This window comes from Durio zibethinus, chromosome 3, assembly GCF_047325235.1.
Source record: "Durio zibethinus cultivar Kanyao isolate XHJ-2024 chromosome 3, ASM4732523v1, whole genome shotgun sequence".
NCBI classification, from domain to species: Eukaryota; Viridiplantae; Streptophyta; class Magnoliopsida; order Malvales; family Malvaceae; genus Durio; species Durio zibethinus.
This window is the reverse complement of record NC_143164.1, coordinates 5,257,715-5,281,137: the sequence shown is the minus strand read 5'-3', so window position 1 is coordinate 5,281,137 and position 23,423 is coordinate 5,257,715. Positions and strand designations below refer to the sequence as shown.

Below are 23,423 nucleotides of genomic sequence, written 5' to 3'. Positions count from 1 at the left end.
TTTTAAATTTTACTATAACATTTTTTAACATTTAATTTTTTCAAATAAAAATTTATAAGTATTTTAATTTCTTTTAAAAAAATTAATTGTACCCTATCTTTAAAGTTTAAAAATCCTAAAATTGAATTAATTTACTTTTCATCTCTTTATTTTTATTTTAATATATTTTTAATGAAAAATATTTATTTAAATATCATATGATCAAATTAAATATTTAAAATATCATAAAAATTTGATAATATTATTTATTATTATTTAAATTTATTTATTTGAAAATTTAAAACATTGTGTATTTATTTTGCATATTATTAATAATATTATTATATATAAATTAATGTATATTTATAAATATATTTATTTTAAATAAAAAATAAAAAATAAAATATTTAAATAATTAATGTAAACATATATATATCTAAATAATTGATATTAAAATATATATTTTTTAAATTAAAATATTATGTGATACAATATTAATAATTTTACTTCATAAATCTGATAAATCAAGCTGCACCTTAAATAAAATCTTTCAAAAAAGTGATCCGATCTTATCAATTCGACCCAACTCATAGATACCTTTACTAGTAAATTGCAACTAATTGACGGGACAAGCATAATTTAGTCATGTTAGAGGAATATTCTTTTTTGTTTCCATTAGCCAACTGCCAACCTACCGGCTAGCACTTCACTCCATTTTAACCCCTTTATCTTAAACGTTTCAAATGACCAAGCTCCACCGATTAAAAAAAAAAGTTAAAATAAAAACAATCTCTTAAACTATATATTTTTTAATTAAATTTATATTTTACTTAAAAAGACAAAACCACTTCTTTGGTAGACCCTTACTCAAGAGGCTCCTGTGGTTTTTTTGTAATTTGAATTTGATTAAACAAACCGAACCGGCTTTTTTTAAAAATTTAATTGCTTTGATTAGATGATAAATCTGTTTTAATTTAATTTTATCTTAATTATAATAATTAAACTACAATTCATATTTATGGCAAGGCGGAGGCCAACTCAGGACTGTTGGGCTTTTAACAATATTCCCGGCGACGAAGGCTCCAGCGAATATACCTTTATTCCATGTGGCTAGGCTTGAGGGAGGAGTGGAGCCAAATTCTAAAGCCAGTGGGGATCACTGCCCTTCACAACTGTTCAAAAGAGAGACAAAAACAAAAGTTGAAGTCAAAAGAGTCTACTTATTCACTTATTCAGCAGACATTGGCGTGGCGGCTCGCATTTCCTGAACGAATATCCAATTTTTCCAAAGATGAAAACGAAACTCTATTTCAATCTTGTGTGATGATAATAAAATAATTTCTCACATCTTTTGTTACTATTCATTTTGTCAAATTCCGTGAAACACGGGAAGGCATTCTCAATGAATAGTCTCATGATTTGTTTAATTTATTTTTAAAAAGGTTTTTATTTTTTTTTTATAAATGACACAAATATTTGTAAATAAATACTACTTGTATTTATTTATTTTGAAAAAGCTTTAATAGAATAGTGTTGGACTCTCAAAGCCGAAAGAAACAGTTTTTCGAAGCCCATAACAACCCAAATAAATCGGAAAGGGAGGAGCGAGGCCGACCCAAATCTGTAATTAGAAAAAGGCCATAACGAAACGCATGGCCTGTCTCCTCTATCCCACGTTTATGTTAGACGCGGCACGGCGCCGTTTTTTATTTCTCATGATTTCTTCTTCACATAACGTGTCCCTGGACCAGCACTGAAATCCAACGTCCTTGGATCTGTTGTTTGGTGAAGTCAAAATCATGGTGAAAGCTGTGGTAGGAGAGGAAACCCAACTCCAGCTAGCCGAGGATCGTCTCTCCCAATCTTCACTTCCCGCGCAGGTCGAATCCATTTTTTTTTTCTTTCAACTCTATGTTCATATAAAAAATTTAAATAAAATTACAAAGATAAATACGATAAATTCTGAATTTTAATAGTAATTCATTTTTTTCCGGTGATAACCGCAGGTTGGTCTGGTGATAGGGAAGCTCAGCTCCATTCTTGACCGAGGCTTCGTGTTCGATTTAGTACCAACTCCTCAAAACGATGCCGGAGAGCCAGCTTGTTCGGTTTTGGAGCCAGCTAAAGACAACAGGAAAAAGGGATCGAAAGCCAAATCTCAGACATTTGATTCTTCCTCTTCTTTGGTCATTGACAAGGATTGGGTCGCTGAACATGCTCGCCAGGTACTTTTATTTTATTTTATTTTTTTGAATTATTGAATGGAATATGGATTCTTTTCATACTTAAATTATGTAAATGTTGTTGAATCAAGGTGTCAAGAATGATGGTCGGTGGAATGAAAGTAGTGGGTATTTATGTGTGGGCTAGTGAGGCCGCATTCAAGAACTCTACCATGGTACTTTGCCAGGTATTTTATTTTAGGGTAATATACATCAATGGTTAGTCAACTTTGGTCGTGTTTTTAAAATTGTTCCCTAAGTATGAAGTTTTTCGATTTAGTGACTAGAGTTTGAGTAAGTGAATTTTTTGTCACCCAGCCGTTGATCTCTAACAGTGAACTGACGTGGCAATGTGGAGATTTTATTAAAGTTTGGCATGTTTTTGTTTTTGAAAATTTTATTAAAGCTTTGTTTTCACCAATTTATGATCCTAAATAATGGAATGGCTTTTGCAGACTGTGAAAGGAGTTGCTGAAGCAGCATCATTTTCGGAGGATGACCTTGATGAAAGATTGCTTATTCACATATGTTATAGTCCAAGGAGGTAATTTATAAGATTTTAGATCCATAATCGTTTTTAGTTATAGATGTTTGTTGTTCCTCATTTGCTAAGTTCATTTGCATTTTGACTTGAAAATTACACTTTTTGCAGATGGACATGTCGAAATTGTAAGCTCTCCTCAAATATAACATCGAGCAGCTTACGGCCTTGTGACTTCAAAATGGGAAGGGTCTTAACTTCCCTTCAAACTTTTAAGTGCTTGTACAACTTTGATCTTAGGTAACTTGTATAATCTATTCATCTACTTCATCTTAGTCAAAGTTCCTTACCATTGGAAAGCTCTATTTGGCTTTAGAATAAGCATTAGGCTACCATATAACAAGACTTAAATTGCAATTAGTTTCTCTATCACATTGTTGGTTCACTCACTACATATGTTGACATTCTTCATCTGACTAATTCTAGCATCAATACAATGTTTTTAATCATTTCTCTAACAGATTTATGTTTCCCAGATTGCCAATATATCAAGAGAAAACATCAAAATCCCAGACGCTTAGTGATGTTCTCCATAATGGAATTTCAATTTATGCAAAAGAGCTGCGAGGTGCAAAAGCCATTATGGACAGAAATCTGGTGAGAATCACTCTAATCTACTTTGCAGTTCAGAGCATCTTATTCATTAATGTTTAGTATCCTTACATTTTTATATAAATCCTTCAGCTCTCTACTAGTAATTTGTTCTAATCCTATTTATATGTTTAGGTTGTTAACGATGAGATATGCACAACAGATGGGTTGCATGAAGTTGAGCTGCTTCTACCATTCATGAAAGATATATATATTGAAGGTGCTCTGGCCTTTTCAATTTTGAACATTTTGAACTTGGTTCTATTTTCATCGTTGTTAAATTATACTTTCTAAGATTTAGCAATTTGTTTATATTTTGTGAAGCATGCAGCCAGAAAGATGTTGTAGGCGTTGTCAATTTTACAGGCTCTGTATGTTCCTTTGCATTCTTGAATTCTAAGGAACCAATTTCACAGGCTATTGCTGATATAAAGGTACCACATTACTTCTAATTTGGACTTCATTTCTTGATTTATATTATAACTTGGCCTTGTTTTCACATTTAAACTTTCAAGTGCTGGAAATACCTGTCCTGAGAAATAAATGGGATTAGATGTTTCATCTCTATGTTAGATGAATATAAACAATGACCAACTTAATTATGTTTCAAATGTTTATCCAAATGGATGTGTGGAATAGAAAATTTGGAATTCAATATATGGAATTTTCTGATTTTAGTTGAGTTAGACCTGTTTCAATACACGTATGCGCCCTGGGATTCTAGGTTTCTACGTTCTCTTGCACATCAAAAGACACATATTGCCCCTAAAACTTTGGTCAGAAGAGTCTCTTTGAGCATTATGCCTCCTTTGTTTTAAATTAAAGTCAGCATGCCTCTCAGTTTTAAATTTTGTTTATAGATATGCACTTATTTTGGGCAAATGATTTCATCTAGCTTGTTTATTTATCTTATTTGACATGTCATAGTTCATTTGATACGTTTTAAACAAGGACCTAGCATTTTTTTTGTCTTCCCTTTGTCTTTATTGAGGTGCAGCCTCTCTTCGTTTATATGACTTCCTACTTTCTCAAAGAGCACCTTGTTGTAATCCTTCAACATTGCAATGAGAACTTTCTTGAAATGCTAATGTTCAAAGGTTATTTATACGTTCTCAATCCAAGAAAAATGAACAGTCTTATTCTCTTGAGTGACATGGGTCTGATATTTTTGTCTTATGCAACTGTATATGGCTGTGATCAGGATGATATCATCAGGAGTTTGCAAAGCAGGCTGGATATCATTTGTGATGAAACAGATGAAGACCTAGGGCCAACTGACAACGGAATTAGGGAAGCAAGCAATGACTCATCATCTGAAAAGCCAGTTTCCCAACTTGTTTTGAATTCCTTGAGGTGCATTAGCTGTGTTGTTTATAAGTCTTTATTTTATTTCTATTGTTTAGATCCCTGCTACAGGCTTTCTTCCACTGAAACACTGTGCATTGTTATTATGTTGGCTTCATGCTAGTAAATTTGAAATTTTGATTACGTTGTCGCTGCATTATTGATTACATAAGCAGAAATATAAGGTATTTACCTCTTTTGTACACAAGTAACTTTTTTAAAATAGCATATGCTTTTAAGTATTCATGCTTACATGTTCACTATGTTCAATTGCTTAATACATGTTTTTCTTTCCTCCATTTTCAAGCTTGCACCTCATAGAAGACCTGTTAACTCAGCCTTCTTTTACTGATTAACAGCTTGAAATAATGAAAGTTGATATATTCCCCCTTTTTTTCCAACATTGATGATATCTGCTGCATGCTAAACAATTTGAAACAGGAAAAATTGCAATCTTTCGTTACCTCGGAGGGTCTTTGTTCCATGGTTGGCGGGTACATTTATCAGTGACTATATACAATCATCCGAGACACTTGAGGTATGTCTTATTATTATTATAACTCCAGATAGTTGGCAAGCAAAAGATGTGATTTTCTGTTTTCTCCCAATAAAACATTAGAAGATGAGCTCTTGACCCTTAGTTCACGTGCCTATTAATTTTTGCTCAAATACTTTCTATCTCTCCATGTTCTGGGAGATCAAGTTGAATTCTGGGATAACATATTTCGGTGTGCGAACTTTAATAAATGAAGTATTCATCCTGTCTTTTTTTCCAGTAAGCAAAACTGTCATTTGTTTAGAGATTGTTCTGACTTAGTGCTTACATGCTCTGGTAGGTTCTAAAAGATCATTGTGTTGAGTTGATGTCCATGGAAGCTCCAAGTGATGCCTCAACAGTCTTGGAACCTGAAGAAGAAGCCCTCAGAGTGACCACTGGATCTTTTTGGGATGTAGTAGTCCCCTACACATCTGCAACTAACTCTTCCCAAGAAAAGAGTAGAGAAATTACCAGCACAGAAAGTAACCAGAAAACCATCAAGTCAACCAATGTCAACTTCATTGCTGCTGTTTTCTTCCTCCTTCTCTCTGTTTTAGCTGGTTACATGCTTGTTCGGAAATCATAATGCACTGAGTAAACATTTGGTAGTAATACGGAGAATTCTAAGAAATCAATCACTCATCAACTAGTATTCGATCAAGTATGATTACTTCGAACTGTTACCTAACATCCCTGCATCCATGGTAAGGTAGCCACCCCAAAAAATAAAAAAATGAAAATGAAAATTTTGTTCTGACAGGAAAATAATTCCAAACAAAAAAAAAAGTGTTTTGGATTTAGTATGTTTATACAAATTGAGACATTATTATTTTTGTATTTTACATGAAATAAATAGGAAACATATATATGAATTACCGATTTTATCGATGGAATCATGTGAAAGAAATGAAGATTGTTTTTTATAAGATGTCCATCTAAGTTTTGTCCTAATGCCTAGTAAGCCAGTTCTATCTTTAGATTAAGAAGTTGGCAGTAAAGATTCGATACGCGTTATTGAGAAAAAGGAAAAAATTTGTTGTCATCCTAATTTCCTTTAGCACCAGAGACAAAGATAGGAAAATGGGAAATGTTTATTGGCCATGAATTATTCCAGTCCACTTTTGCCCGACAGGACATTAATTGTACTACATTAAAATTGGCAAGTGCATGTATAAAGAACAAAGACGATATGTTATAATCAATTATTTTATGTTGTTTTTGGTTATGAAATTCAAAGTCGAGACGTTCAATTATAGAACTAACTTTAGTATCATTGAGTTAATAATTCATTGGTTATCAATCAATCATTTTACAAAAGAAACATACTTCTATTGGTAAAATCACCTTTAAAATAAAAAAAGAGATTAAAGAATACAAATTTGATAAACAGATAAAAGAATCCTTGAAGAGTTCCAACAATGAGTCTATTGTTTCAGAAGTCACTGAGTCCAGTTATTTGGAAACTTCTCTTTTGCAACATCTCTTGGTGAGCAAAGCGGTTAATCCCCTCCGATTAAGCTACAAAAACAAACTGTTTCAGATTAAGCATACGAGGTTGTCTTAATGTCTCCAAATTTGGAAACAAAATGCTTACCTTTTATCCACAATGACAACCGAACGAAGCTCACAATTGTCAAAGCTGAAAACCCAGATCAGAGACATTCACTCGTGCTCAGTCAAATTCAGAAACTTTGAAAATTTCAAAGCAAAGAACATTCAAGTTTTGTCTAAAGGAGACGAAGAACATATCTGGACAATATTTAAGTCTCACCGTTTGCATAATGTTGATCTAACTGTTGGATGACAGTCATTTCCAAGTACATTTAGTATATGCTGTAGGATTATGCCATGGCTCACAATAACAATCTCCTGCTCTGGCCTTGTCCACAGCCTGAAATATGGCATAAATCGAATGAAAGTTGAATCCAACACTTGTTGGAAGCTATCTCTTAAGGGTAATTGCATGAACTAACAGAGTTAAATTCCAGATTTATGAAGAAAATTGTGAGTTACCATTTCATAAACAGGATCATCCGTGCGGCCACTTCCTCTTCAGGCTCTCGAACGTCCGGATTCCACATATTATCATCTTCACCATCCATCTGAACAAAGATCAAAATAATGAAAGTACATAAAATTCTATTCTGAATTCTTTTGAAGCCATGTTAAACTATTAAAAACCTTGCAACCTTATATACTATTTCTTAAATACTATTTAATGATAGAATGGCTATAAATTAAGAACTTGCCATTGAAAAATCAATTGAAGGGAAAAGAGCCCGACACTCGCTGACCCTTCTCCTCATATCACAAGGACGAACACCCTGTTGTGAAGGAAATGCATGCATCAAAATTATAGAAGTCCAATCATGGTTGGTGTAAAGAAAGCCTAACATGGGAGATTTCAGCCATACCAGGCGGTCTCGACAAAGCTCAACTGCCATAATTTGAGGGCAATTAAGAGCAGCTGATATTGAAGAAAAAATTTCATTCCCTCCATCTTCGTGGCTTTCACTACCAAAAACTCCAATAGCTGTTTGCATTGTCCTGAAGTGAATATTACTACGTCAACAATCGTTGGCAAACGTTAAAATATATTTGAAAATGCACATATTTCTTTGATTTTTTTCAGGGACTTGGATCCAAATATTCAATTGAGCTTGGGATGCAATATGATTAGCAAGCCCCGAACAAGAATTTGAAATTCTGGCAAAAATCGAATTTCATACCTGTACAAAGGGGAAGTGATGACTAACTCAATCCTCTTAAGTAGCCCACTAGCATGAACATCCTGGCGCAGTTTACTAACCTATAAAAAGGCAGAAAGATTAGAATCCACAGCTTAGTTCATTGGTTCACACAGGCATCCAACTGGTCACGATTCAAATCTCAGCGCTTTAAAACCCTTTCCCCTAAGCTACGTTGTCTTTTGTACAGACAAAAAAACAGAAAGATCAAGCATGATTCTATATATATATATATATATATATATATATGTCAATATTTGTAGATCCGAATTAATTTAGGTTTGACGATAATAAGCCAGCTATTCATTATTAAATTACCTGCTGCAATCCAAGCGGGGAGAGTTGTGCATCAAATAGTTGAGGAGACAACAGTGCTTCACGATTCTTGTCTCCTTCCACATTATGCATAGCTTGTCCGTGCCTCACCTGGAAACAGTAAAAAGTATATGGTTTCATAAAAAAGCCTTTTACGAAGCTAATTTTAACGGATGTACCTTCAAGCATTACCATAATATACCATTCAAGGCATTTGATTTTAATATTAAAAGAATTGGTATTGGTAATATATACATACCAAGTGAATAATTTTGCAACGCTGCCATGGGTATGGAAATTGAGCTTCTGTGGCATTCATTTCCTGGAAACGGAAACTCAATTTAAGCAATAGAAAAGCTTGTAATTACAAAAGGAAGGGAAACAATGGAGCAGAAAAGAAAGGCTAGAAATGATAAATTGTAGAAGAAGTAAATGTAAATTTTAAAACGCTGCAGACCATATATATATAGAGAGAGAGAGAGAGAGACTTCCGCAGTATTTTCTAGGTTGGTTCGTATCCCTATGTGACTCCTTAATTGAATAGTTAGGACAGTATTATGGAAGAATATTCGGTAGCTACTTCTGAGTAAAGGAGAAGGAAACAGGATGGAATCTGAGAAGGAAATATATAGCAAGAAACGGGGAATGTTACATGTATATGTTGCAGTTGGCTGCATACGCTGAAGTAGGACGGCAATAGGCACCCTTAAGAGATTGAAAAAAAGGATGCAAACGTTGAAGTAGGACGGTATTAGACACCCTTAATGGATTGAAAAATTAAAATATTAAAAAAAATCTCTAACATCTCCAAAATTTGTTTTTAGACATATTTTTCTTTGATAAAATTAATAAATTTATCAACAATTATTTATATATATATATATATATATTATAATAAAATACTTTCAAAATTTTTTTTGAATTCATCACTAAAAAATTGTGATTGGCTCATGGTATTAATTTCTCACTAATTTGGAGAAGAAAAGAAAAGCTAAAATACTAAAAGCAATCTTTAAATTTTATCATTTTTCAAATTAAATAACCCTTTATATTTTTATTATACCCAAATAAACTTATATATTTTGATATATATATATATATATATCCAAATATATTTTTATTTCAAACTAATTATTACATTTTTTTCTTGTTCTATTTAATCGTGTAAAAATTTTCTCTTTATAATGCAAGTAAAAATTTTACTTTAACTATTTGTGATAATGAGAAATTATTATTTTACATGTATTTAAAATCATTGACTTATTTTAATGCAATAAAAATTTAAAAATTTATTAAAAAAATAGTAAAATCCAAGAATTTTTTTATTATTTTAAAAAAGTAATGTCCATGGAAGGAACTTTGAAAAATACGACTTTGACTTGCATTTCCCAACAACTTTCAAAAACTTATCAGCTGAACATATATATATATATAATTTTACATATACATAGACATTTCGTGGAAAAAACCCACAAAGAACAGATCATCATAAACTATAAATCATATTCAAATTGAATAAATATGCAACTGCAAGTCTATAGCTTACGAGAAAACTGAGAAAAAAGGAAATCGAAGGGAAATAGAAAGAGGGAAAAGTAACGCCAAAGGCTTAAAATATATAGCATGAAACAGGAAAGAAAAGCAATGTGGAGGGTTGACTTTGATTCTTAGTATTAATTTTCAATCCATGCAAACGTAAACCAGGGATTATTTGTTTCCTTTTTCCTTTTTTTTTTTTTTTCATTTTCAAAGACCTTAGACGTTAGATTGTGTGTTTGAACGTAGCAATTCACACGGTAAAGTGAAAACCAAATCTCCGTTTGCTCTTAATAGTATATTACAACTTAGAAGCAGTCAAACACTCAATATATATCTGCAAAATTTATTAATCATTAAAAGCAATTGATAATTAATTCTCTGAGGGAATTCTCTAGCTATTTCCTGTTGGTTTGATTTAATTAGGTAAAAGAGTTAAAAAAAATAAAATAAAATCCTTCAATTATAATTCAATAATCATTTTTTTTTGTAATAAATTAAATCATTAAACATCTATTTTCATCAATTAAGTCTTTATTAAAAAACTAATTAATTATATCCATTCGATTGAGGGTTTAATAGAGTAAAAATAGGTGTATAAGAATTTATTTGAATAAAAATAATTATTTAAGAGTTTAATTAATTTAAAATAAAAAAACTTAATACTTAGTTTATTGTAATAAAATATAAAAAATTTAAAAATTTAAATAATTATTAAAAAAATTTTAATACCTTTTTAACCCTTGTGCCATTTAATTATTGTAGTACTGAAAACATTCTCAATTGAGGCTGGTCCAAATAATAGTGTCAGTTTGGCCTCCTCTTCTAAAAAAATTAGAACAATGTAAGGTGAAAAGTGTCTGATTTTGCTTTTCATAAACAAAAATCTTCCGCAAGTTAACTATATAAATCTTAATTAGTCGAATTCAAAACTTAATTAAATTGGTTTATGAAATTATTTTTAAAAGATAATATTTAATTTAAAATTCATATTTTAATATTTATAATCTTTAATTTTCTCTATCTCTATATTATAACTTTTTTTATAAAAAAAACCTCTTTATTAGTCTAATACGATATATATTGATGCGTTCATAAATGTGCATGGAACGAGTTAGGTGTTAAGATATAAATATATATATATATATATATATATATTATCACTTGTGACTTGACCCCAGTTTTAAGGGTAGGTAGCAGCAGTTGTTCATCAAGACCCATTTCATACAAGTATTTTACGTTCATATTATATAATATATATGTAAAGTGTAGTGTAGTGTAGGTTGCTAGCATTTAATTCAACATCAAAGTCAAGAGAGACAATGGCTGAACACTGAAGTAAAACATGTTTTTCTTTCATTGTAAAGATAGTCAGATAAAATTAAAGCAAAAGTTGAAAATACAAAAGAAAGACAAACTAAAAAGGAGAAGTTTTCTCTGTACATATGGAGGCTATCATGAAAAATGTTTTTAAGTCTTAATTCAGGCAATGAAATAAAGAATAATGCATCAAAATTTCAAACCCTTATAATTAATGCCTTTTAGTTTTACATTCATATCATGTAACAATAATTATGACTTTGTCGGTCCAAATAAATTCCTTTTATTATTATTTATGGTTATGGTTAGTTGAAGATTATTTTTGTTGGGACTAAGTTTAGCTTAGGTTTGGAAAATACTTTGTATTTTCCACTTGGGTGGAAAATATGCTTTTGACTTCTCCGAAAGCAAGGAGGAAAAAATCCTTGTCCAGTAGGTTCCATGAATGTGAGAAAGGAAAAAATCTTCCAATAAAAAAAAATGCAATTACATATGAACATTGACAATACTTTGCAAGGCATTAGTTTTATATAAAATTAATTCAATCTAATTTGAATAAAAATAAAAGAAATAAAATAAAAATACAGTGGGATTTAGCAATTCATTCACATCTAAAAAGTGTGACCAAAATATTTACTTGTTTTTAAAAGATGTTTATTAAAGTATGATAATTATATTTTCCTTACTAGAAAAGAAGGCATTATTTGACACAATGAATCCGTAAAAAAAAAAAAATCTGTTTGTTTTGTTTAATTCCTTGACTTTCTGAACGCGGTTCTGATCCAAAGAACAATTGGGCAGAGTTTAATTTGATAGTGATGCTGCACACTGTCGAAAGGTAGCAGTTGGTTTAATTTCGGACCCTCCTGACCCACTAATCAATGAGCCCAATATGGTAATATCGTCCCAAAACTAGGTAATAATCTGGGCCCTTCATCGTTCTCATCTGTTCGCATGAAAAATGTTACATCAATTAGGGGCTTTACTATGCTGTTTTGGCTCAGTTTAGTTGTGCAAATAATACATTAATATTTGTAATTTATTTGAGTTTAAATACTTTAATTTAAAAAATGAATCAAATTAAAATCTCTTAATATTCAGTTTAAATAACTCATAAGTTTAATTAAAATTTTTTATTTTAATATATTTTTAATAAAAAATTATTATTTTACTCGTAAGTATATATATATATATATTAATTCAAATTCGAATTTAAATTCAAATATATAATTAAATTTGAGCTTATTTTTATTAAACAAATCTATTCAAATTAATTTGAATAATTCAAATTTTATTTCGAGCGTAACTTAAATTTGAAAATAATAAAACATTAATCGAATTCAAATCGAATTTTGAATAATAAATTTTAAATCAAGTTTAAATTTTTCGTTGTATGATTTGAATCCATTCGATTATATTTTTAACACAGTTGATTCATGGTCTTTTGAATCAACTAATTCATACAGAGTTTGAGACCTTCGTACAAAAGTCAATTCGAAAAATCAGAATCGATGGTCTATTGATTTTAAGGCACTCGCAAGGCCTAGGAGCCACTAGATCGAATGGAACCCGGACAGCTAAAAATGAAAATTGGTGATACTAAGGTGCAACATGGATCCATCTGTTTTGTATGAGCAGCGAAAAAAAAAAAAAAAAAACCTGTCAAAGAAAATCCTAGGACGTAGGAATTCATGTTTAAAGCCTTTTTTATTTTTTATTGTAAATAATCATATTATGGATATCAATCAAACTCGAATTCCTGCTTGGTCGTCTCTCCAGGCTAATAACTACTTGGCTACTCTTTCTGAATGCTTCTCATCAGCAACATCACTTGGAAAGTCAAGCCCACTAGGGATTTTTCCAGGATAGTTAGTTGTTGCAGGATCTGATCCCATCATACTACGATTAAGAAAAAAGAAAAAAAAGCTTTCAACAATTTAGCAGGACCTAGAACATGAGTTCTATTTCAAGTTATTAAAATGCCATGCTTACCTTCTATCAACAATAACCACAGACCGAAGCTCACAATTGGCAAAGCTGCAAAAGATATTGCAAAATATTTTTTTAGTCCATAATAATCCAATGCTTTAAAGATATTGCAAGCATCTATACTAATAAATAATGCCTGTATAACAATCTTCATAGTGGTTAATTGACAATTGACATTTTGCCGAACTCACTGTTTGCATATTTCACTTTTCACAGATGGATGACAATCACTCCCAAAAGCACTTAAGGTTTGGTACAAGAACCCACTGTGGGTAACAATCGCAATTTCCTTCTCTTTTCGCGTCCACAACCTGCAGCAAATGATAGATGGATAAAGGAAAAAGATGGTTAGGAGTATATGATCTAGTCATGGGAAAGTGCATTTTTAGTTCAATATATGATCTAAGTCTTTTCCAGGCTTGAACACTTTCATTTCTTTGTTATGTTGATCAAAAAAGGGAAATTTTTGTAAAGAAGAAACAAATGGGTCACTCACCACTTCAAAAATTTCATTCCTCTGACTGCAAGTGCTTCATTTTTTTCTCTAGTATTTGCTTTCCATAAAATGTCCTCATCGCTTTCTATCTGAAGGAAAGAATGAAACAAGATTTCTTCCAATCAACCAATGTTGAATTTGAAATGAAAACAATTACTGATATCAGCAAAGTGAATGAGAATCATAATTACTTGATCATGAAAGCTACAACTAAGACAAATGACTTGCCAGAGAAAAATCAATTGCAGGAAAGAGAGGCTGGTACTCTTTGATGCTTTTTCTTCTATCACATGGATGGACTCCCTGTGGTTCAATGGTTAGAGGAGGAAAAAAAAAAAAAGAAAATGAGAGGAGAGAAGAAAGGCATAACATGATCAAAAGTTCAACAAAAATAAAGAGGAAAATTTAGGCAATCAATATTAGCAGCAAATTACTACCAAATGTAATAACTCTTAAGTACACAAATATTTGCCAACTTATGGTTGTTTCTTACATTAACTGCACTAGAATCTGCAGTATCCACTCTTCTCTAAATACAGAATTTCTTAAGTGTTATGTGCTATGGAAGCAATTAAACAGATGACCTTCATTTAAGCATTGGTGCATCAGAAACCCACATTCCAAAGGTGAAAAAGTGAAATTTAATTTGCACCAAGTGAAAAAAAAAAAAAAAAGATAGTTAAAATACATCAGTTATTCTCAAAGCAAAGTTTTGGAGCTTGATCAAGGGTATAAGTATAGCGATGGATATTGAATATCAATGCGAGATACCAAGACAGAAAATAAAATATGCAGTATTGCAAAATTTTTTGTACAGGAAAAAGGGAGAAATCAACATATAAAACAATAACAATAATGACTTTGTATATCCATTACGGCACTGAATTGGGATCAGTTCAACTAGGATACTTGATAAAGACAAAGAGTTGAAGTAAAATAATTGCATCCTTTTAATCTCAGAAGAGAAAACGCAGTTCATTATCATGCAAACACATGCATGAAATTGGATTGGTTTATATATATTCGTCGTTACACCAGATAAATAATTGATGCAAACCATTACGGCACTGAATTGGAAAGTCCACAGATCCATTCAGAGAAAAGAGTTAGTTTTCTATAAGAAGTTCAAGGACATACTATACGTTCTCGACAAAGCTCAACTGCTACAAATGGCGGGCAATTCAGACTTGAAATGGCAGGACGGTGACTTTCGCCTGCATCTGCCACCATTAGTGGAGGTACGTTCATCCCATCCTTATACCCTTCACCACCAAAGACTCCCACTGCAGTTTGCATGGTCCTATAATGCCAAAATTTCTAAATCCATTATTTCCTCTAGATAAGTTTCTTGTCTTTTCATTTTCTTTTTCTAGTCTTCAAAGTTACAAAAGAAGATGGTTGATTTTGCACTGAACTTATCCTGTGAAGCATATTTTTGCTCTTCTGCTATAAATTTGTGCGAATAAGCCTAGGCAAGCATGCATAAACTTACGTTTTCTATTGTTATATCCTAAAATATTATTCTAAAGCAAAGAGAATTATAAAATATTGCTAGGACAAACCCCACCACTACATTGCTAACTTAGCAAAATGATGACAAAAAGTTTTATGCTTCTAAAAATAATACAACTAAAAGAAAAAGAAGAGCAAGGAAAAAGCATAAATGCAAAATTTTGGTAAAGGAACAATCTAGATTGAAAAGTTATATACCTCAGCAAAGGGGAAACAATGACCAAATTGATTTTCTTAGAAAGCCCGGTTTCTTGAACATGCTTGCGCAGATGATCAACCTGTTATAACATTGGTACAATTACACATACAAATTCAGAATTTTTAATCAATATCCAATAAACACTATTGCTAGATTTTTCAACCCTTTTGTTGATAAAAAAAAAAAAAAAATCAATGATTTAACCAACATTTTTCCATTATAAACCTGTTGCCAGCCAAGAGGCGAGAGATGGGCATCGAAAAGCTCTTCAGATAGATAAGCGTCATGATCTTTTTCCCCTGCCACATTATGAATCCCCTGAGCATGCCTCACCTGCATAAATAGTTCCAATACGAAAACCAGATTGGCTTATCATTTTAAATTCCAAACCAATCAAACAAAAAAGACTGTACAGCAAAATCACAAACCAGATGCAGAGTTTTACAAAGGTGCAAAGGGTACAATCCTGGACTGCTTGTTGCATCCATATCTGCACTCAACCAAACAAAAAGAAACAACTTTCAACAGGATCTCAATCTTTTTCATCCTAAAAAACAAAGAAGAACGTGGAACAGAAAAACAGGGGTACCCGAGAGACAAGCAGAGGTACGGTTGAGAGAAAGTTGTTTTGGTTTTGGCTTTGAATAGGGAGCAGCGGCTATGCAGCAGGAGGAGGAATAATAATATGAAGATGATAATTGAATGCTATAAATGGACGTGGAAAAGACCATGTTGAAAATGGTCACTTTTAAAGGTAAGTTTCTCTTTGGTTGCTACCGCGTCTCTCTGGCTGTAGCGCACTCGCGCTTTTGCTTGATTCGGTCCCTGGAAAAACGTACAGGGGTTGGTCGGTCTGGCTGTTGTTTCCGTTTGCGTTTGTCAACCATTTTTTATTGAATTCAAACCTCAACTACTACGTATTGGCCTTTTTCTTTTTTTCTTTTTCTTTATTTATTTATTTATTTATTGTACTTAGGCTGTTTGGAGACGAAAGGTTTGAACTTATTTCAGTTCTTTTTTTTTTTTTTTCTTTTGACTTGATGGAACGTTTTTTACTTGAAAGATGATTTTCTATGATTTTGTTTGCTGTACTCTAAACCTTTCCTTTATCTCTTGGTGTTTTTTTTTTACAAAATGATTACATATTAGTTATAAAAATAAAATAAATTGAGCTTTAACAAGCTCGTTCCACTTCCCAAAATTTACCCTTTTTCATTATCCTAAGAAACGAATTATGTTAAATTTAATTCAAAATATGCACTTATAAGAAAGTAGTCCTTTGATTATTTTAATAACTTTAATAATAATAATAATAATAATAATAATAATAACCTCTGCTTATTACATGTCAACTAATTTTAAATTCGTGTTATGTACGAAATAATTAATTTTATTATATTTTTTGTTTTATATTATTATTTATAAACAATTTAACATATTTTATTTTAAAAATTATATTTTAAAAAAAACTATATTTTCATTATATTTTTGTTGTTAAAATTTTAATTCTAATAATATGGGTAGTAAATATATACATAATAATATTTTAAAAAAACTTAAACTTATGATATATAGATTAAAATTATTAACTTGGTTAATGAATTAATTGGTTATCACTCATCAAATAGATTGAGATTATTAATCATCAAGCAAAGTATGAGAAAATATTTGTTAATCCTTACGACATATTTTATCAAACTTGTATTTAAGATCAATGTGTAAAATTTTCCTTAACTATTTAACAAAAAATATTTTTCTTTAAGATTATATATGCAACTCCTATGTTGCTAAGATAATTCAATCAATAGTAATATGACTTTCAAAAAAGATGTTGCAAACTTGAATTCAGACTAACCATAAAAAAAAAGTAATCAAAATAATACAAAAATAAATATAAGTGATAAAAACTTTAATAGTAATTGACTTTATTAATTTTTGTGTATCTAATCCATCTATATACAACATCACAAAAAAAAAATATCCTAAGCTAACTTTACTTTATAGCAAAAAGAGTATCATGAATTTAATTTTTTTTAATGATATAATTTATTTCTTAAACATCCCAAGAAACATTCACTTATATAGATCGGTCTTAAAAGTAATTATAAAATTATTTATAACTTTTGAACAATTAATTGATTAAAATAAAATTAAGAACCAAATTAAGATTAATTTATTCATAACAATTAAAATAGTCAAATATAATGTGTATTTACTGTATTTGAGAGAATTAAAAGAAAAAGGATTTTGAAATTAGTGAAATAAAGATAAATGAAATTAATTTGATTTGATATACCAATTTTAATTTTAATTAATTTGATCATTAATTAGTCATTTAAAAATCAAGATATTTAAAGTATATGCATAAGCTTAAAAGATGGAGTCTAACAACTTATATTTTTAAAAAGTTTTTTTTCTTTTTTAATAAACGTAATTTGAAAGTTGAGCAATATAAGAAAAAATTTTGAGCAACAGAGACCAATGAATAATTCAAAGTAAAATTTGAAGTGGAAATTTGACAGTCATAAAAAGATATAAAATTAATAAACAATAATTAAAATTATGTTACTTATCAAAATTAAAAAAAAAATCTAGAGTTATATATACAAAAGGTTTATTGTAGGTTAATTAATAAGTAACTTTAAAATGATGAAATTGAATATTGAAATAATAATTATTGTAAGTGAATGGTAATCAAATAATAGTTAGTTAGAAATTGAGAGGGAAACAATATAATTCATTATCTTAATAATAAAAAAATTAATTAAATATTTTTGTTTTCTATATTTATATATGGGTTAAATCAATTATTTGGTTGAATATCATACTTAATCAAATATGATTATATCAAATAACTAGTCAAGGAGTCAACTCTTATATTACATATATATATATATATATATATATATATATACACACATAAAAGTTAAGTTAAATGAAATTTTAAAAGAAAATAAATACAATCAATGTGTTGAAATATTTTAAAATTTATATGAAATTAAATAAAACTAATTAAATGCTAAACATGGGGTGATTATTTAAGATTGTCTATATGTCAAAATAATAGACTATCCACATTAGATTTTTTTTTATTTTTTATGTAGACACCCAATTGGGTCCGGGCCCAGATCAATTGGGCCTGGCCCAAATGGATAAGGCCCATTTCAATCCTGTATATTTTTTTCTTTTGTATTTTATGTATTCTATTATTATTATTATTATGTATATCTTTATTCATTTATTTATTTTTATTCAGATTAGATTTATATGTATATTATTTATATAGTTATATATTTATTATTATTATTATTATTATTATTTTTGTAAGATATTTTTGGATTTATCTTATTTTATTATTATTTTTTTTAAATTATCTGTTCTGATTTTTTCCTGATTATCAGATATTTTTTTTTACTATAATATCTTTTTATTTATCTGTTCTAATTATCTATTATTTTTTATATTTATTTGATTTTTTTTTTTGGAAGGTTGAGATTGAAGCTGAAGAATCCTACTGGGAGTGGGGATTCAATCTAAAGAGTCCAATTGGATTCAAAGACTGAATCCCCGTCCAAGGAGGAGTTGGGATTGATCAGAAACTCCTGATCAACCCCTATATAAAGGACCCTTTGGAACAGTTCAAGAACACACAGAAAACAGTCAGCTAGAGCTACTGATTTGAGAAGCAAAGGCGTAGGGAAGAGTATAGAAGGCTAGGAAAAGGTTTAGGAGAGTTCCAGAAATTATCAGAAATTTTTTTGGGGATTTTTCGAATTTTTTTTTTTTTGGGAGTTTCTGGAAAATTCCAGTTTCCGGTTGAATTTTCCGGCCAACCTTGAAGTTTCCGGCTAAAATTCCGGCCAACATTGAAGTTTCCGGCTAAAATTCCGGCCAACATTGAAGTTTCCGGCGAACTGCCCAGTTTCCGGCGAAGAATCCCAGAAACCGGCAAAGAATCCCAGAAACCGGTGAATTTCCGGCCAACTTCCGGCGAAAAAACCCAGATTCCGGCGAAAATTTCCAGAATCCGGTGAATCTTCCACCGGAGTTCTTCGGTTTTTTAGAGAGAAGGGAGAGAAAAGGGAAGGAAGAGAGAGAGAGGGGAGAGGAGCGTTCTGCCGAAAAACGGAGGAAGGTGCCTTTTATACCCTCCCAAAACGACGTCGTTTTGGCTTTAAGTTAATCAGAGGATCCGCGCGTTTTACCGAACCCGACCCGACCCGAGCGTCGACCCGATTCTGACCCGCGCGTGCCCAGCCCCCCTCCGAGCCGAGCCGAGCCGAGCCGTTCTTCCCGAGCCGCTTCTCCGAGCCGTTTTCTCTTCCTTGAGCCGAGCCGAGCCGAGCCGCAACCCGAGCCGCTCCAGGTTTTTTTTTTTTTTTTTTTTTTTATTTGACTTTGATTTTGATCTTGATTTTTTTTTCTTTTTTCTTTAATTAATCCGACGACAGAGCCTCTACAAGTGAAACAGTAGTTTTTCTTGCATACTCTTGAGGTGAGGGAATTTTCTCAATTTTCTGCTAAAAGTATTAGAGACAATTGAGAATAATTTCCAATAATTAATTGGATGATTTTGTATTTTTTTTTAATAAATCCGACGACGGAGCCTCTGCAAGTGAAACAGTAGTTTTTCTTGCATACTCTTGAGGTGAGGGAATTTTCTCAATTTTCTGCTAAAAGTATTAGAGTTAATTGAGAATAATTTCCAATAATTAATTGGATGATTTTGTATTTTTTTTAATAAATCCAACGACGGAGCCTTTGCAAGTGAAACAGTAGTTTTTCTTGCATACTCTTGAGGTGAGGGAATTTTCTCAATTTTCTGCTAAAAGTATTAGAGTTAATTGAGAATAATTTCCAATAATTAATTGGATGATTTTGTTTTTTCTTTAATAAATCCGACGACGGAGCCCCTGCAAGTGAAACAGTAGTTTTTCTTGCATACTCCTGAGGTGAGGGAATTTTCTCAATTTTCTGCTAAAAGTATTAGAGTCAATTGAGAATAATTTCCAACAACTAATTACTTGGTAAAATTTTAAGGCTTTTGGATAACACAAATTTAAGCTGGTACCATCTTTTGATGGGCGTTGTGAGGGTGCTACAACCTTCCTCACACGTAACCGAACTCCCGAACTTTGTTCTGGTTAGCAGACCTGAACCTATTCTTTTAGGGACCCTCAAGCTTAGGTGTTCCCTGAAAGGACAGATTCTTTAGGTGGCCAATCGCACCTAGATAAAAAGGATTGGTGGCGACTCCCTAAAGTCAATGTCTAGCGATAGATCCCCGGATCTAGACGTTATGACATTTTATAAAAAATTTTAACTTTTATATATTTATATAAAATATCACTTATCAGAATATGTAAGCTAGTTTTTATAGGCTTCGGCTCAAATTAGGGTAATCTTGGGCTTGTTTTAGTATTTCCTATCACAAAAAGTTTTGATTAAGAAAAGTATTTAAAAGAATAATAAGAAATATATGGTTTAAAAATTTTAAGTGTTTGATATTATTGCAAAAAAAAAAAATGTGGAGATTCGAAATATAAAAAATAATATAAAAAATAATAAAATTTTAAAATATGAGAATAATAAAATAATTTTATCTAAAAAATTATTATTGAATGCAAAAATACCTCTTTACTAGTTTTTTTTTTTTTTTAAAGTTTACAAATCAAAATTTTTTAATTGTTTAATGTTGAGATTGATTAAAAAGTAAAATTTTAATGCAAAAGTCACTTTTAATTTTAATGCTAAATTAGTCTTTAGCCCGCCCAAGCTTATCCTTAAATACTTTTAAAATTCATCATTTTTTTTAATAAAAATCACCATATTTTAATTCCAAAAAAAAAAAAAAAGTTAAGCATATTTGGTAGATAAAAAAGTTGGAGCAAATTAAAAGGAGATTATTAAGGTGGCTGTGAGAATTCCCGTACGGAAAATTAAAGAACAAAGAAAAAAAATTCAAATTATTGCGTGTTTTATAATATAATTGCTTGTCTATATTTTGTGGTTGTCATTTGATTTTTTTTTTCGGTTGTCATTTGATTTTTTTTTTTTTTTTTTGGTTAAGAACATTTGATAAATTATTAGTATTAGGTAGCTAGAACTTTGTGGCCTATGGGGATTGTGGTTTTGGCAAATAAGCATGTTTAATTTTGTAATAATAATCAACTTATAGCATATGAATTCCAAGGAAAAGCAGCCTCGTTTTTGGCCCAAATCCAAGATTAAAAAATGGGCCTACACTTAGTTGGGATGAGATTCTCTCAAGGCAGAACTTAAACTAAAAGTCTCAAGGCTTTTACTACCCATTAATATTCTCACATTAATTTAAAAGAAATTATCAAATATATTGATAGTATAATCCTTTTAAATTTTACAAATAAAATTAAAATAGTGATATATATTCTTTACATATTTAAAAAATAATTAAAAAATAAGATATATTTTTTTATCTTAATCTCACATATACAGTTAAAAAAATTTACTATCAATATATCAAATAATTTCTCTTAATTTAATACACCGTTTCTTGACTAATTATTTAATATATTCACATTTTTTTCGCCAAAAAATTATAATTTAAAAATAAAAAAATTAGTCTCATGGCCCAACTTTGTTAAGCAAGGTCGCTTAAGCCTTAAAAGAACGAAGAAAATCTAACTTGACTTTGGGGTTTCATACATAAAAGTTTACACGTATTAACTATAGTTGAATTTTGTATACAAACAATCTAAACCTCAAACAATGTTCAATCCAAACAGGGGAAATATTTTCTTATAGTTAAAATAAAAAAAAAAAAAAGAGGAAGAGAGAATTGTTTGGGTATGCATGCATATTTCCTTCCTTCCCCCAACGATCACATGAAATGGAATGGGTATGTTATTTTGATGTTGGAGTAATGAGAGACACATTTTTAGGTAAATTTGTCTCTAATAAAGTTTCCTTGTCAATCAGGGCAGTGAGCAGTGGATCTATAAATAAATATATATATATATATATATTATATTATATGTTTTGGCCGTCAAAGAAAGAAAGAGATAGCTTGGTTTATTCTTGCCCTTTATTTGGGATAACCGTAATGCAATTTAATTTTTTAATATAAAAAAATTGTAATCTGAAGAAAAAAAAATATTGTATGTTTTGGAATTTTATCTTTAAATTTGTCAAGATTACATAATTACATGAATAAACTGAAGTAAAGTTCGGATTCAATGCTATTTAATTTTAGTCAAAAACTTACTAGCTAGCCTCATTTTTCCTTCTTGTTTTGGGGCAAGGTTTTTTTTTTTTTTTTTTTTTTTCCAAAAATTGCCCTTTGCTTAATAGTTAGCAAGGAGAGGTGTCGAAGGGCTTTTTCGAACCATAGCAAGTTGAATCGGGCCACTGGTTCCATGAACAATCATCGGATTAAGCTTTGCCAAAATCATTTGAATCTAAAAAAAAATAACTTAACAGCTATAAAACTATATATTAAGACCTTAAATGCTAAGCTTTCAAGTTTAAAACCTTGAGAAATGGAATTGAAATTTATGGCATAAGGGAATGTAAATATTACTTTTTTTGTAATTTAAAAACCAATATGTATGTTTTAAGGTAAATGAAAATGAGACGATCACCAGTCTTACAACAATCTTAACCTAACATGCTTGCGTCAAGCACCAAAAGAAATTAATTACTATAAAACTACAGTTTTTGTTGCTTTTACATGTTGACCACCGAACGTTTCCATTGGATTCACTATAAAACTATATTCATGCATCATGCACCAAATTGCTAGCTACAATTATATATCTTAATTTCTAATGAAAAAGAAAAAAAAAAGCTGTTTACTTGATAGAACAACTTAATTTCATTTGCTAGATTTTTCTTTCCGAAAATGATTTGATAGTTTTTTTTTTTTCAGAGATTGTAATATGAAGATAGAGAAACAAATTATAAGTATTGAAATTTGAAATTCATATTTGCTAGATGCCTCCTCTTAAGTAGTATTTATTATTATTTTTAAGATCATCATAGTAATTTAGTCAGTTAAGTGATTTTATTACTAAGGCGATATTATCACTCATAATCTAAAACCATTTTATTTGGTTA

The 23,423-nt window shown here is 30.4% G+C and overlaps 3 protein-coding genes across 6 annotated transcripts; 1 reads left to right on the top strand and 2 right to left on the bottom strand.

Annotated features, from left to right (window-relative positions):
- The first annotated feature begins 1,643 nt into the window (after positions 1-1,643).
- On the top strand, positions 1,644-5,876 carry LOC111282965 (uncharacterized). Of its 2 annotated transcripts, XM_022871323.2 has the most exons (11): positions 1,644-1,859; positions 1,986-2,204; positions 2,294-2,389; positions 2,657-2,745; positions 2,854-2,982; positions 3,219-3,339; positions 3,469-3,553; positions 3,658-3,767; positions 4,535-4,686; positions 5,119-5,215; positions 5,514-5,876. In XM_022871323.2, the coding sequence occupies exons 1-11, from the start codon at positions 1,779-1,781 to the stop codon at positions 5,799-5,801; spliced, it is 1,467 nt and encodes a 488-aa protein (XP_022727058.2). In that variant the 5' UTR covers positions 1,644-1,778; the 3' UTR covers positions 5,802-5,876. The 2 variants fall into 2 exon arrangements, with proteins under 2 accessions (XP_022727058.2, XP_022727138.2); XM_022871403.2 differs by lacking the exon at positions 2,294-2,389 and having other exon boundaries at positions 1,672-1,859.
- Positions 5,877-6,405: 529 nt separating this feature from the next.
- LOC111283080 (phosphoglycerate mutase-like protein 1) lies at positions 6,406-8,694 on the bottom strand. Of its 2 annotated transcripts, XM_022871514.2 has the most exons (9): positions 8,537-8,694; positions 8,281-8,388; positions 7,945-8,024; positions 7,630-7,762; positions 7,465-7,539; positions 7,229-7,317; positions 6,987-7,106; positions 6,810-6,854; positions 6,406-6,733 (listed from the first exon to the last, which is right to left on the bottom strand). In XM_022871514.2, the coding sequence occupies exons 1-9, from the start codon at positions 8,594-8,596 to the stop codon at positions 6,715-6,717; spliced, it is 729 nt and encodes a 242-aa protein (XP_022727249.2). In that variant the 5' UTR covers positions 8,597-8,694; the 3' UTR covers positions 6,406-6,714. The 2 variants fall into 2 exon arrangements, with proteins under 2 accessions (XP_022727249.2, XP_089614351.1); XM_089758225.1 differs by lacking the exon at positions 6,810-6,854.
- A 3,932-nt stretch (positions 8,695-12,626) lies between these two features.
- Positions 12,627-16,173, bottom strand: LOC111282886 (phosphoglycerate mutase-like protein 1). Of its 2 annotated transcripts, XM_022871205.2 has the most exons (10): positions 15,919-16,173; positions 15,758-15,819; positions 15,555-15,662; positions 15,329-15,408; positions 14,756-14,918; positions 13,847-13,921; positions 13,619-13,707; positions 13,314-13,433; positions 13,126-13,170; positions 12,627-13,032 (listed from the first exon to the last, which is right to left on the bottom strand). In XM_022871205.2, exons 1-10 carry the CDS (start codon positions 16,058-16,060, stop codon positions 12,921-12,923), a joined length of 996 nt encoding a protein of 331 aa, XP_022726940.2. In that variant the 5' UTR covers positions 16,061-16,173; the 3' UTR covers positions 12,627-12,920. The 2 variants fall into 2 exon arrangements, with proteins under 2 accessions (XP_022726940.2, XP_089614350.1); XM_089758224.1 differs by lacking the exon at positions 14,756-14,918 and having other exon boundaries at positions 13,810-13,921; positions 15,919-16,143.
- Between the last annotated feature and the right edge of the window lie 7,250 nt (positions 16,174-23,423).